Here is a 15,792-nt window from a genome sequence, read left to right as displayed (position 1 = left end):
AGGTGTTTTGAATTTGTTAAAAATATATGGGAAACAGTAACAAAACAGAACCCACAGGTACACACACTCATCAGCACACGCACAGATCTGCCGTTCAGTAAAGACTGCAGCTTCTCTCCAATACAGCATCTGGGTAACAGAGAACTGCACAGACACCATTTAAGTAAAATAAGACACTTTTGGAGCACAACTGTTGCACATCTTTCTTCATTTTTATCACATCAGTTTGGTAAGCAAGCACATACGTTCTATGAAAGCCCTTGCTAAAAAGTCACTTCTTATTCATCAAGAGGAATTACTCATTATTAGTTACAACCATTTGCAACAGCTGTTTCAACCCCCCAAAAAGCTCCATATTAACAGCCAACCACTCTCACATGACAGGAAATGCGATGAAGTTAGGAAAGGATACTATTGGATTTCATGTCTCTGTGGATGATATTCTTTGCATGTAAATAGCTGTGAAAGACAAAGCAGAGAAGCACCATTATGAAGGCTGTTCCCATAAATCCAGCCTTCCAACTTACTCCTGGACACTGTGACAGTTTATTGCACACTCAACCATCCCACGGACCTCTTGCTTTAGTCCATTTACAAGACGCATCTACTTTGGCAAAAGAGGAACGTAGCAAGCGCCAGCTGATGACTGCTGCCTTCGGCATCACAGAAAGCGGAAGAAATGCAGTAAATAAATCTCAGGAAGAGAAAGAGTGGCATGAACTGTAATATGCCCTAGAAAAATGGATGCTGTCCTCATATGCGTTGAATTCGTCTGCTATTACAAGGTTCACTTTTTACACACTGCTTTACTTTGCAGTCACAATGTATGTTCCTAATTTTCCCCCTGTCTGACTGGAAACCTGGGTCCTGATCTACAAAATGGATGAGCACTGGCACCGTTGGCCAATGTCAGCATCTTCTACGCTATGAACATTATAACATGTCCTGAAAGAGAAGCAAGGTGGTTACTGTATCCACTCAGACATCTGGAAAATGCTTCCAAAATACATCTGCATGTGTGAGTCCTGTAGCTGCAGAATAGGAACAGCCATCCCCTCATTTCACAGATGTACCGCGAGTATAAGTTAGTGTTTGCCAAATACTGCCATGTTACAGCAAGTAAAACAGGGAAAGGAAAAAACAAGTTAATCCTGCATTTAGAATAGGATCTCATCCAGCGCATTACAGTAAGACCTCAAGCTACAAAAGAATGTAAGATACAGAAAAGCTGACTGTTAAGTGACTGGTGGTGTAACATGAACTAAGGCAAGAATCCACGGGGAGAAAAAAAACCAAACACTAAATCAAAGTCAGAATGCACACAACAGTGCTGAACTAAGGCTGCACACACCTTTACTTGATAGACCATTTTGACTCATTACTGTTTTAGCACAGTAACTCCACACACGGGGGTCTGGGGAAGAGAAGGGGAACACCATTCCGAGAACAAAAGATAGCCAAGCACTGTCTGTCCTACTCACTCCATCCCCTGCGCTGTCTGCCGAGCAATGTCAATGAGCTGGAACATCTGGAACTTGGTCTCTTGCACATGCAGGTGTTTGTACAGACTGCTTCCTTCGCACCACTGCGTCACAATGGCCAGGTTATCTTTAGTCATGTAGCCCATAAAGAGCAAAATATTAACATGCCGAGTCTTCCTAATAGAAAGCAGCAGAAAGAGAAATTAGTATCTTTATGAAAAACATTTTCAAGTTCTTCTAAAAATGCATTCCCGGCTGAAGACACAGATTTCAGCTTTTTAGTCCAAAAATAGGAGTTTCCTGCAAAATTTTTGCTAAGTGGATATGTATGTGAAGTTTGCTTTTAAAAATAAAAATATGCCACACATGCCAATTCACAGTTTTTAAATAAAATCAGCTGATTTTCTGCTTTTTAGGTCAAAATGCTTCCTTTTAGTTCCAACGAAGTTATTTAAAATTAACCTTTAAGAAAAGATATGAAAATTCAAGGGTTTTGAAACTAACAACCAACTAACAACACGCTTGCAAGTGGTATTAGAAAAAATTATTGGTATAACAGAAATCACCCTGAAAGCTGTGAAAAAGTGACAACTTTAGATAGAAAATCGAATCCCAATAGGAAACTAAAGAGTCACGACAAACTGGGAAGTAATTAGCAGATGAGAAGACAGTTCTTATGTACTCTGATTGGTTCAGTATCAGGATTAACATTACAGACAGCCAACTGGACACTACAAAAACAGTATTTGAAAGCAGAAAACAGCTACGTAGATCACAGCATACATTTATTTAAAAAGAAGGAATTATGCTGCAATTTTAAAAGCTAGAGTTCAAGTATTCCATCCAGTGATGAGAATTATGGCAGAATTTATTAATCCTCATCTTTTGCTGCATGCCAAACATGACCTGAACAATGATGGATGTCAGTATTACTACTCTGAGGAATAGCGAAGAACCACTGAAATACTCTGAATTAAGATTACTGTCTCACAGCTCCACAACAACATTCAGAAGTATCACTATATGCCCTCTTTTTTATTATTTTCCTCTGGAAACCTACTTTTTGTGTCTACCAAACACAGACTATTGGACACAACGGCTTAAAGGAGGGGTAGTTTCCAAATACAGAGCCTTGTAGTAACAGAACTTCGCAATGAAAACTACCAACTCACCTTAACACAGCCACTTCATTTCTGAAAGCCTGGAACTGTTCTGGGGTTGGATCTACAACCTTTAGTATCTTCACTGCTACATCCCCTGAAAATACATTGACCATAAAAGTTGCTAAAAATGCAGCTGGGTTTTTTTTTTTCTGAAAATAACTTTAACATACAGTATACTTAAAATTACTAATTCGTGCACAGCACCCCTCTACTAAGTGGTACATATGTCAAGATTTTCCTGCAGACATATACATTTCCATAGTATCATGCAATTAATTTACCTGAATTTCAGTCTAATGAAAAAAGTCATTAATTGTTCACATGCTTCCCCTTATTTTTTAACAGCTATGGCTGGCTACAATTACACATCTGCTTTTTGCAGGATAAGAAGCTACTAAACTCTCAAACAGCTGCTGAAAAGGAAGGTATTCTAGTGTAGCTGCATTCTCAGCACAGTCACATCAGAGGCTCTCTGCTTCCAAACAGCACCCAAAGTTTCACCACCTTCCCTTTTCTATCCAGCTTTAGCACACATATATATACACTTTTGTATAGTTATATAATTAAGTTCATCTATTAGAAGTTTTTTATATATACACATGTATCAATTATATCTATGTATATACACACACACCCTTTTTTAATACAAACTTTATTTAAAAAACAAACTTTCTAGATTTAAATACTGTTAAATTTCAGGAATGGGAGGCATAAATCTTCTATCAAGGTATAGCAGAAAAATGACCAACAACATAAGGGAGTTTAATATTTCAATAACAAATTTGGGGACTACGTAAAGGGGAATATCTCGCTGTTCTTTAAGCTGACACATTTTAAAATTTTACTTAAAAGCTTCATTTTAATTGCTTTCAGTGTCAGTGCTTGCTTTAAATTTCAATATCTGTTAAAGGGTAATACAGAGAGGAATATATGATCAGCCAGTGCTATCTGTTTAGAGATTGTTTCCAGCAAATAAAGCTGTAAAAACCGCTACAGTGTACATCCAGAAAACAGTAGAATTGAACTGATCCAAAAAAGGTGCAACAGCGGAACGAAGCAGACTTCTAACACAAGCAGAAGCACTAACAGCAAGACCCAGTGATTCCCCAGTGCAAGAAGGAAACGCCACATTCACTGTAACTACGGACGGACAGCATTTTGCAGTTCTGGAGGGCGATAAACTTGCCTGGACACTGTCACAGGAAGGTAAAGGCAGCTTAGGAAAACTGAAACTACAAACTTAGTCCACATGGATTAAAAAAGATCTGAGAAGTGCTATACTCCAACTTAGGCCTATCCCAGGGTTTAAAGGCTGCTGCCACTTAGCGTTACAGAACCCACCTACATTAAAAGTAATCCCTAGAGTGAGAGATGTCTTTGCTACCACCGATTACTAATTATTTTCTTCTTAACATGGTCTCTTTTCCAAGATATATTTGAAAAATATGTTAGCATGTCTCTAGAATATAATCAACTGAATACATCAGAAATACTAACCGCTCAATTTAAAAAAAAAAATAAAAAAAATGTTGCCAACAAAGTATGAGAAGGATATGCAAACTGGTACTTGAAAGTTTCAGAGTACCCCAAGCGAACCGCAGTATCTTCCACTCAAAGTACCAGCTGCTTAATTTGCAGTCACAAAGATGCACAAATATTGATCACATTATTACACATTTATATCTTCTTCCTTTAACTTCAGTAAATGCAACATACTTCCTATTTCATCCTCTAGCATCTTCACAAAGAGAACTACCTCACATTTGCAGTATGCGTAACGTTCTATAATATAGGGATCTCTCTGCTGACAGACCAGAACAGGAGAAGGTAACTGGTAGGAAGCCTACACTTTCATACGACTACCAAAACCACAGGCTTTAAAGTGGCCAGTTCCTACTGCAGCTCCCGTTGATGTACAATGCACGACCAATAGATGGTCTACCAGTACCTGGAAGTATATTGCTACAAGCTGTGCCAAGACAAGGCAAGGATGCAGCATCCACTGATTACTGGCCAAGTGTTTTCAGATTATTTTTCAGTATTTTCTCCATTACAATCCTTGCTCCATGGATTAAAAAAAGACGTTTTTAACCTGACACTGTTCTTTCTGAACCAGGTGCCACACTTTTTAGGCTTGATGGCATTCCCCAAGCAGTTTTCTCTACAGAAACAAATACACATCAGCACTCGTTTCGTTCAGCAGCAATCTGAAGACAAATCAGCTTCCGCCACCCCCCAACCACCAAAACCCTAGAACTGATTACCAGGGTCAAAGGGGAAATGTGAGTGTTTATGATAGGTAGTCTTCCAACCCATTTAAACTGCCTTGGTTCTCTTTCCGCCTTTTAAATTTAGAAGCATGCTACAGGACACTACGGGATCCAAATGGGGTCTGTAACAGAAGTGGTGCAAATACGAAAATTAGTACTTAACCATCAGAACAATCTGGAAATATATGGAAGTGCAAGATACCTGTTCAATGAGACACGCACTCCTCAGAGCAAGACTGTCCTCAACACTTCATTTTTATTTTGGAAGACTACATCAGGGACGTTTACTGGAAACCTAATATGGTTTGCATGAAGCTGTACACAACCTTCCACAGGTGCTCTCCAAAGGTTCACTGCAAACAGCCCTTCATAGCTGGGCACGTTCGGAAACCCAATACCTCTGACTTCATGGAGAATTTCCACTTAAGTTTGCAGCAATCTGACCACTTCAATTAATTGCATTTAGCTCCACAAAGACATTTTTATTGCTGCATTTATACTATTAGAATAGATAACCACAGAAAATCTACAAAGCTACAAAAACGTTTCACTGGTTTGCGCACTGTGAACTACCAGTTTCTTCAATTCTAAACAGAAGAGACTCGCAAGAAATATAAACTCTTTAAATCCTTTAAGGCCACACTGCAAATGACGGTTACAAAACAAAACAAAAATTTTTAGTAACCTAGCTTTGACTTTCCTGAAAAATCAGGAGAACTAAGAACAGTTACCACAAATAAGATCTTGAATTTTATCGATATTGAGTTAGGTGACAGCTATACAGACATCTTGGGCACACACCTGAAGGGTCTTGGTAAATATGTAGCTCAACGTACTTCCTGTTTAACACAGGAAGAACCAGAGTTCTTAATACGTAATGCATATTTAATAACATGAAATCCAAGTATATTAACAACAAATTCAGTTATTACCTTGTTTAGTAAAATCTTTTCCTCTCGATTTCTGTATTCCATTTCACTTACATAATGCAAATCAGTTTAACTGTTCATGAATATTACTGTTATCATAAGGATAGTCCTTCCACTGATGCTGGCAATATTTGGGTTTAAGACATAGAAGTACTTATTCTTTAAAAATAGATGGCAGAAGGTTAAGTTTCCAGATTTTTTTTGCCAGCTTATTTTATGACAATAACGCTATTTAGATTAGGGCCTGGAGGGGTTTGTCTGCATTGCTTTTTAAATCACAAGCCCTGAATCTGGAAACTAATTCTTCAGATCTGCAGTGTGCCTCTTTTCAAAGTACCCAGCTTACTTTATATCATAAACTCTCACATCAACCATTTCTTCTTCAGAAAAACTCCACAGCAACAGCAATTTATGCTTACTTCCTTTCCCTGACACCTTGAATGTAAGTATGCTAATTAAACCACAGACGTATTGAAAAAAAAAGTAAATATAGTTTAACATCAGGCTGTGGAATTTCCCAGCTAATTCTACTAATGGAAAGCAAAATCTTTTCAGAAGACAAGCTGTTGTAGAACATGGTAACAACGGAAACAATGCTCGCCTTAATATAATGAACACATAGATAGCAGTCGTGAGACACAGATTTTTATGTCTGTTCTTTGCCTTAATTTCCTCACTGCTAATATTAGGAAATTAATATTTCTCACCTAGTACCTTTGGTGGTAGATAAGCACACAACATCATTAAAACAATTTCATCTTCTTCTGGATTGCTGTCCTACCATACCAACATTTTGAGAAGACGGTAACACTTGTCAAGAACTTACCATGCCATTTGCCTTTGTAAACTGTTCCAAAAGAACCCGATCCTATTCTGGTAGAAAGCATGACTTCACTTGCTTCTATTTCCCAGTAATAACTGGAATCCCTCTGTCCACGAGGCCTCTGGAACAAAAATTGACATGGCTTTTACTCTAAGTATTGAATCAAATATATTATATACACACACCCCAAGAATGAAATAACTTCCTTCATACAAGTTTAAGATCCACTGAAACCTTGAGGGTTTTGTCCCGCAGCCAGGACTTCTGTTTTTCTCCTCAATTTATGAAGGGTAGTGGGGTTGTGTACCGAAATAAAAAAAAAGACAAATCTGCTTCAGAAGCTATCATTAAGTTCTGCACTAGAACACTCACCCTAGCTCTTCAGAGCAGCAACTATTCTATAATCAATTCTTTAAAGACACCTGAAATACTTAGAAACTTACTTTTTCAGAAATACAATACTAAAAATTCAAGAACTTATTTACATATTTAAAAGGAACAAACCAGAAAGATGAGAGCAGAATTCTCAAACATCTAAGTGATTAACAACCCTGAGTCCCACTAAGCAACTGCACTTGCATTTTTAAATCTTACGAGCCTTCAAAAAATTCAAGACATTACTCACTATTATTCTACCTTTTCTTTCATTCCCCTCATCCCTAAGTTTAAATCAAGCCTTTGAGGGAAAACCTGCATTTTGTTAAATCTATTTTTCCCTGAGACATTTTAACTAACTTCCCTATGAAAATGATAGCATTACCAATATGCACTTTCTATGGAAGCTATCACAATACAGTTCAAATAGTGACAATATGGCTTAAACATATTAAAAAAGAATAAAAGAGACGTTGCCCTTAAAGATTTAGAAAGATAATACTTGCATCTGTACTGAAAAATAATTTCACAATACTGTCTGAAATTAATTTTCAACCCAAAACACTGTTCTGGGTATTTATAATACAAGGCAATAGTGCTATCTTTCCCAAGTTAGTTAAAATTATACACGTAGTGCAGAGCAACCCAAGATTACCACGTACCTTTACTGCCTTTTAAGTACAGAAATTCATCCCAGCACACCGCTACTCGCAGCCTAGTTTAACATATTAAAAAAATAAAAAAGATATTACTGTACTTACAATTTTGGTTTTTTCTTGTGTATTAGATCCAGGGGCTTTCTCTCTTTGGGCTGGGACTGGGGTTTTAGGCTGCGACCAGCCAGTTGGGCTCATATTGTTAGGACTTCCAGACAGAGCAGAGGGTGAGGCTTAAATATAAAAACAGTAGAAAAACAATTTATGAACCAGAAAATAAACACAAAATAGTATTATATTTTATTTCATTTTTTGAAACCATACCTGATTCACTATGGCTTCGAATTGCATCCTAAAACAAAGAAAATGGGTAATAAAGTTAATAGATATACGAGAGCATACAAAGGAACAAGCAAGAATAGTGCTGAAATCGTTCCTGACAGTTTTGGTCAAGTGCGATATGGTACTGACTGACACCCTCAAAAGATGCCAGCTTGGTTACTGTCTAGTGACAAGAATCCTATATGCTAAAAAACATGCAATTTGTGAATTCTTACAAAACATTAAAAATACTCACAGTAGATTAAAAGGTATTACCACCAAAAAAAGAAAGGAAAGAGGAAAAAAAAAAAAAAGACATGGAACAAAAAGAAACACCAGAAATACTGCCTGCATTCCCCCCCCCCAGCTTCTTGTACATGCTTGTATTTCAGCTCTGCACACAGCTCCTGTGACGGTCCTGTGTCTCTAGCGGAGAAGTTCTCAGAAAGGTTTTGGGTTACAAGTAGGAAAACTTTTTAAAGCCCCTAAAATATTCCAAGTGGACAGACATTTTGAATTATCTCTACAGTACTACTTCAACCCCAAAAAGGCTACGTCTAGTGCCCTTATACAAACCCATCCGATTTTCAGGACATTTTCTCGCAGGTTACAGTTTGATGATACTCGAAAAGCACATTCGTACACAGTTCACTAGTGGGTACAGTGCGACAACTCTCACCTCATGCCACAGGCACGTTACAACACAACTCTACAGCCATGCACAAGATCAACTAAGCTCTGACAAACATGACTTCACAACTTTTCTCACCTGCTATGTATTATCCCAAAGTACATACAGGAAAGGTAAAATATCCAGGTACTGTATAAGTACAAAGCAAGAACATGCACTACAGAGATGTTAAATACTGTCAGAGTTAATAGAAGTCAATTCAAACTTTCTAACTAATTAGTAGAATAATAAATGTAGGATTTCCTAGGAGGACAGAACAAGTGTACATTCCACCACACAGTTTTCAAATTAACCCACATTAACCTTAGTCAAGATTAATTTATGAAATAGATCATTTTAGCTAGTTAGTTGCATTCTCCCAGGCTTGACTCTGTATACGGTTTTCTTGCAGAGTACCTCTACGCCTAAGTGGATTAAAATCTGCATGAACTATCAACGCAGGACTCTTGCAAGCTACCACTTTTGTCCATTTTGAGGACAATAAAGATCTTTAAGAACCTGAGTTAATAACAAGTGATGGGTTTTGTACATCAGATTGAGAACGTAACTGCTTTCAAGTAACCAGGCAAAGGATAATTAAATAATTTTAAATTGTTCCCATACTTATATATATGTAATTTGTATTTAAGAAAAAAGTATTTTCAAACTTTAATCCTGATGTATTTTCTTTTTTTTGCTTATGAATCTTATAGCAAAGGAACCAAAACCAGTGTTCTTTACAGTCGTTCTCGCAACACAAATAATACCATACACAGTGCTGTAGTCTGTCACCTTTACTTTGATGTGAAATAGAAATAGTACATCATTGTTCTTAATCTAAGACTTTTATACAGCTATATTCAACAAAATAGTTTCCAGAGGAAAAAAACCCACACAGTTCATGTGTTTGAGAAGGTTTTGTTTTAAAAACTGTGACCAAATGCATCTCTAACCCAAGTCTATTCAAATTCACACCGAATTTCATAGTACTATGGATTCATCCGCTTAACTAAAAATGAAGCTCTTCTGTTAACTTGCCTCTTCCAACCAGCATCCCCAGTATTTAAGTACAAACATGCTATAAAGATTTTTCATCAAATCAACTCCAGATTAAACATTTCATGTGGACACTAGCATGGCTTGCAAGTTATAGCAATCCTGTTAATCACAAGAAAACAAAAGGCACCAAGAAAATACCTACTCTTCCCCTCAAACAAAACCGTCTGCACCAGGAACTGGGAGAAGCATTCAGGCTGTTATTCTAGGCCAACACAGTAAGAGATAAAAGAAAAGAACAGAGGAAGTATAGAAAAAAAATTTAAAAATTAAATGTTAGGATAAATGAAAGTAAACTAATTTGTTTGATATATGATAATTAAATGCAGTAAAACTTTTAAGTAAGTATTCCTGGGCAAACCCAAAATTTCACCAGTATCCATCCTTTAGTAAACCACTTTATTAAGGCGGTCTTTCTCACGTCGCACTAGAATATCTCTACTACCTTTTGAGGGAGGGTAACTTTTCTTTTTAAAGCCTTTAGAAACACAGCTATTACCTTTAAGACATGACAGCTATTTTTATTGAGTCCCTATGATATTATGAAGAGCCAGAATAGAAAGCATTTCTGTCTTTACTGCTATGCATAAAGGATAAAAAAAAACAGTGTCTTCTCAAAGGCTCATCACACTGCAAAGTTCAGTATTTCATATTCTCCTTCTTGAGTGTTTCATTATTTTCATGCCATAAAAGATGGTCAGCCAGGCTTCTGAAAAAGGCTGTAAGCCTAAGAAAATCGAAGGGAATCGTAGGGTGCCTTTCCCCACAAAACCCAGCTGACACAATGCTTCTAAGCAACAAAAGCTTCATGGAGCCACAGTGCACTTTTCTTCAGTTCCAAAGGTCCAGAGGACTTCCCTAGCACACTTCACAGCAGCCTATGAACTACCAACTGAATGTGCAAGTAAACTCTGCAGTCAAAGGCTGTTGCTTGGCCTAGAGGTTTTAAACTATTCCAGAGCAAAAAAATCAACAAACAGTGTGCTCATTCTCTGAAGTCCTGCAGTTCAGCACTTTCTTTCTGCAAGCCTTTCCTGCACACAACTCCCTCATTTTCTTAAGGTTATCACAAAACAAACCACTTCAGGCCTGACTTCAAAGAGCTGTCTCTCCCTACTGCCAGCCTAAGGTAGGGGAAAAAAAGAGAAAAAGGTGCTTGAAAGCAAGAAACAGCAGAAATATTCTCAGATACAGATGGCTTCAGCACACAAGCCCAGAATTGCTGTTTATTCTGTACAGGTATGACACAAAACATATTGCCAGTAAACATTGACTTCAGTATTCCAATTCCGACAACTACATAAAGACTTACAGTACCTGTAGTGTGATTTAACATGAACACCTGCCCTCAACAAATGCAGATTTTTAAGTTTGAAAGAACATTTTTAGACATGCCTAGTAAGTATTTCTTCAGCAAAACTGAGCTTATTTTCTTTTCAGACCTGTGAAACTTGATTGTTAAGCTCCCCCACACCTTCACAGACACCAAAAATCTGCCTGGAATTTCAGCAAAGTTGATAAAGACTGCAAGAACGAACTATTAACTTTCTATGCAAATGTGTCACCTATATTTTTCATCACTCGGCCAGCTAAGGCAAACAGTAAGCAAATGACAAAGCAAAGAAAAAAACAACGAGTCATTATCATATGGCCAGTCACAATTTTAGTTTAACTTCATGCTATTCCCTCCCTACCAATATTACCTCAATTATCCGGCTGTCTACAGGCATTGTAGTGCTAACCATATGGACGTTTGGTGTGGATGTAGATCGCTGTCTTTGGGAAAGAGAGCCCTCAGAGGAAGGATTTGATGTGTTGAATGTGAAGGCATGAGGTGTAGAATACCTGTGCTGGGAACTGAGAAGGAAAGAGAGAGAAAGGGGAAGTTGTGGTTATTTTTTCCCCTCCAGCAATTAAAAAAAATACTGTTCAGTGTAACCTGTCCAAAAGCAATATACATGGAATTTCAAACAGAGAAAAAGCTGGGACTTACAGGCTAATGAAACTATTTGGCCAGCTGAATCATTCCCAGTTTAACTTAGGAAATAAATTTTAAAACTCCAAGATCTCGTTAGCTCACTTACTTATCTAGTGGGTTTACCATAAGTCTGTTTCTGCCGCTGTAAATTTTGCCACACTTCACCTCAATCCCCATCAAATCACATTTAACATACTGATCAAACACTGGCTCTGCTGGATTAATCCAGGTCTGTGAAATTTAAACAAACTGCTTATTTCAAGACTGTTCAAAGCATAGCTGAAGAGCTACTTTTACTGCTAAGCCCTGAATTTGCAAAGGTTTGCAAGACTGTTCAATGGTTCGCACAGAACAGCCAGCAAGGAAGTCATGAAACCCAAAACCAGTTAAGAGGAGGCCAACACTAAAATCCAGACCAACAAAGAGTTGTACGTCACAGCTAAGGTCACTCAAACCTTATTTATCCCAAATCACACAAGTACCTTAACTGAAACCAGCCAGCCTTCACAAAAAGCTTAAAAAACTATCAAGTTAATAAGTCATTGTTCAACTACACTAGAAATAGAATAAGATGGGAAAGGGAACACAAGATCAATTCCTGATGCAGTTCCCACTAAAACAAATAAATACAGAGAACCATTTGCAAGTCAGCTACGTGCTCTGTGCCTCATTTCTGAACGGGCCAAGATTTTTCAAAGGGATGCAGAAAAAACAAAAAAGATGGCCTGCCCTCTTCAGCCTCTAGAATTTCAAGGAAAAGAATACAGGCACAAATTAGGATCAGAAGACAGGCCCCTTTTGAAAAAGAAAGCAATTTTTATTCTAGAATTTAAAACTACAGGAACATTCTCTTCAGGTCTCAATTTGCTGTGACAGCAGCATATTTGCCATTTTCACTGTTCTCTCTCTAAAGTATTATCTGTCATCGTAACATTAGAATGTTATTTGAGTTTATGTATGCGAGTCATGCAAAACGAGTCGCAAACCCTTACATGTATACTACCTGATCAGATACAATAAAATTAATTCACAACGATACCAAAGGAAGCCTTGAATTCTCTTAGGCAGGAAAACAAAGGTCTCCAGAAAACCTTTAATACCCTCCCTTAAAATCTTAAGACTAAAAATGAAAAATGTAAAATCCCAAATCAGTGTTTTGCTTGAACCTAAGAGCAAGAAAGGACACTACATATTATCTACGATGAAGTGGTGTTGCCTTCTGGCACGTTTATCCCAACCTTCTATAAGATTATTCTACTTCTGAGGAGTTAGGGGTGTTTTGGTTTTTTTGTTTTTAAACAACTGTATTTCCCAAAACAGAAAGGACCGGAAATACTAGCTTACCTAACAGGTATCCGGGAGACAGACTCCCGCATCCGTCTCATTGTCAAGGGAGGTAGTGCAGGGACACCACTGTCACTGATATTTGAATTTGGGAACAATCTGAAATACCAACAAAAACAATTACAACTTCAACTGCTACACTACCTCCTGTACAATGCTCTTGAACGCTGAAAATTTAAAGGGCTGTTTCTTTCCAGTGTAATTAACTTCATGAACACATTCCTGTCTTCACGTAATATTTTTCCTCTGTGTATGGTATGACTAAAAACTATGTCTTCAGAATCCCAAAGAAAATTACCATGTGTTCCACCTAAACTTAAGATGCAAATCTTTTTACGTCAGACTTCAGATTTTCCTGAAAGGCTACTCAACACCAAATTTTTAAAGTTCTGTTAAACCCAGGTAGCACCGAGTGGCACAAGTCATCCTACACGCTAACGACTAGTCAATACCAGAAAATGCATAACTATCTGACCACGTTTAGTTATAAAAAAAATACAATCACTAAGACACATAAAATCAATTATAGGTTTTAACACTTCTGCATAATAGGACTTCCAACATAATGATTTTCAACTTCTTCTAAACAATATTAGGAAAGTACTACCCTTCATCAGTTTTCTCACCATTCCAGGCATTTTCAACAGGGTGTCAAAAGTTGCAGGAGTGCTGAACACTCGTGCTTCAACAGCTAAAAAAACATCTGAATCATGAACTTCTTTTCTTCTAACAAAAGCATTACACGAGAGGAATTACTATCGCTCTGTTGAAACAGAAGGCATCACAGCAACTGCCTGGTCATTCAAGATCTTTGCTTGCTTGTCCCAGAACATTAAAACTTGCAGCAAGAGCAAAATGCATTTAATGTAAACGGCCTTCTTCATCTGGGAATAGACAATCATTGCTGGCTGTTTTATGAAATCAATACACAAGTTCTGTATACTGAGGAAAGTGACTACACTTCCCAACAATCCAAACTTATCCCTGTAATAAGAGATTAAAAAACCCGACGCTTGTCTGTCACAGGGAATTACTGTTGCTATTAGAAAGGGACAGTCCTTACAAGAGTTGTCTGATATTGCTCCAGTCGACACACATGGTTGGAACTTTAGTGCTGCAGTGTTCGTGGAATTTATAACCACATGTCTGACACCGAAACCCATTTAGCAGGAACTTCTGGCAGATGTCACAGAACGCGAGCTTCAGAAACGTCTTCCGAGCCTAGAAAACACATCAAAGGATTAATCCAAGCTACTAGCTTCTCTTCATTAGCTGACACGAAAATCCGCAGGGCTGGACATAAATAAATGCCATGTTAAAATGTTCTCAGCACCCCCAAAACGCTACTGAACTTAAAACCACACTTGAGTATTCTTGCATTTATTTCTAGCTTAGTTGGAAACCTGGAAAGCTTACAAACATTTAGGGCTTTGTTTACCTGACTATTAAAAAAAAAAAAAAAAGAAAGAAGAAAACAGGAAAAGTCAAATTCAAAAGCACTATTTTGTGCTCAGTAAGGTGACAGAGCAGGGTGGGCCAAGAACTGGGGTTATTGTTTGTTTTTAGCGTCACCAAAGAGGTGAAGGAGGATCAGATCATAAGCACCACCTCACTATTTTTTTTTAGTCAAAATGCTTGTGTGTTAATGATGAACCAATATCCTTTGCATAAGAAACAAATTCCTCAGTAAATAAGATAAGTTTAAGGAAATCCTACTTTTTTTAAATGGCATCTAACATTCTTTTAAAGCTTCTGAAATAATGAAAAAAGCTGAAAATGAACCAAAAGGTTTCTTCCTCTGGAGCATACTGTGGAAGAAGACTCGAAGATTGAGCTTATTCCAGATCTGGAGAAAAATATTAGTTTTCTGGTGACCAACTACAGACGATTTTATTTGCACTTTTCTGAAAATGTGAAGTAGAAGCAAAGGTACTTTCAGGTCTTCTAAATCAATCCTAACCTTTCTAATGGAGGTAAACGATAATCCTTTAGCTTTAACACCTGGCACCATATATTTCTGGGACAAAACAACAAGAAGGCTAGTATATAGGAAGTGAATTCCTTCACAGGGAGAACAAAATAATGCAAAGTAAAACTGTCAGAGTTTGGCACTATCTCTTTGTAAAAAAAAAAAATTTAAAAACCCAACCAAACAAAAAAACCCCACAGCTCTATTTACTTGCTCTATCCTGAGTAAATAATCCATTTCTGAGAAGTAAATACAAATCTAAAGTCTTTCATCTCCCTAAAAATCACTGTCAAATTACAAGGCAACATTAGCTCACAAAACAACGTTGTGACCTTGCAGAATTAACAGCACCCCTGTACATTCAGTACAATTAACAACAGTCCAATAAAACTGCCGAACTTTTCCAGCCTTCTTTGAAAATGCAAGTTATCTCCCAATTGTGGACTTTAAAGCCATGGTATCTTAATATGACAGTTACATAAATATGTATTTCTATAAAATTAAAAATGGCAATCATCAGACCTTTGAAGAATATGCATAATGTGAGCTTTTAAAAGTATCTGACACCCAGGAATCACTAAATGTAAATAGAATTCTGGATTGCAAACTGGTATTTAGCCAGTCTAATTTGTGGGGAGTACGGGTCAAGGAATCAAATCACCGCTTCTGAAATCCCCCCTGTGTTTACAAAGCCTAATGCCCAAAACATTCTTTGACTGAATACGTGGTTCAATTGATACAATTTACATCAAAATAC

General features: G+C 37.4%; 1 protein-coding gene across 7 annotated transcripts in view; it reads right to left on the bottom strand.

Annotated features, from left to right (window-relative positions):
* RAF1 (Raf-1 proto-oncogene, serine/threonine kinase) overlaps positions 1-15,792 on the bottom strand; it is an 82,217-nt gene that overhangs the window by 7,614 nt on the left and 58,811 nt on the right. For 4 of the 7 annotated variants that reach the window (XM_075433127.1, XM_075433129.1, XM_075433132.1 and 1 more), the window contains 10 exons: positions 14,130-14,287; positions 13,067-13,165; positions 11,448-11,601; positions 9,890-9,949; positions 8,022-8,049; positions 7,803-7,930; positions 6,670-6,787; positions 2,654-2,738; positions 1,482-1,658; positions 413-459 (listed from right to left, as the gene is read on the bottom strand). In XM_075433127.1, coding sequence (XP_075289242.1) covers positions 413-459; positions 1,482-1,658; positions 2,654-2,738; positions 6,670-6,787; positions 7,803-7,930; positions 8,022-8,049; positions 9,890-9,949; positions 11,448-11,601; positions 13,067-13,165; positions 14,130-14,287 — 1,054 coding nt within the window. The remainder of the gene's footprint in view (positions 1-412; positions 460-1,481; positions 1,659-2,653; positions 2,739-6,669; positions 6,788-7,802; positions 7,931-8,021; positions 8,050-9,889; positions 9,950-11,447; positions 11,602-13,066; positions 13,166-14,129; positions 14,288-15,792) is intronic. The other 3 variants (XM_009940937.2, XM_075433130.1, XM_075433131.1) reach the window with 3 other exon arrangements.

Source organism: Opisthocomus hoazin, chromosome 11 (genome assembly GCF_030867145.1).
Source record: "Opisthocomus hoazin isolate bOpiHoa1 chromosome 11, bOpiHoa1.hap1, whole genome shotgun sequence".
NCBI lineage: Eukaryota > Metazoa > Chordata > Aves > Opisthocomiformes > Opisthocomidae > Opisthocomus > Opisthocomus hoazin.
The sequence above is the reverse complement of the archived record's forward strand: the minus strand, read 5'-3'. Positions and strand labels throughout refer to the sequence as shown.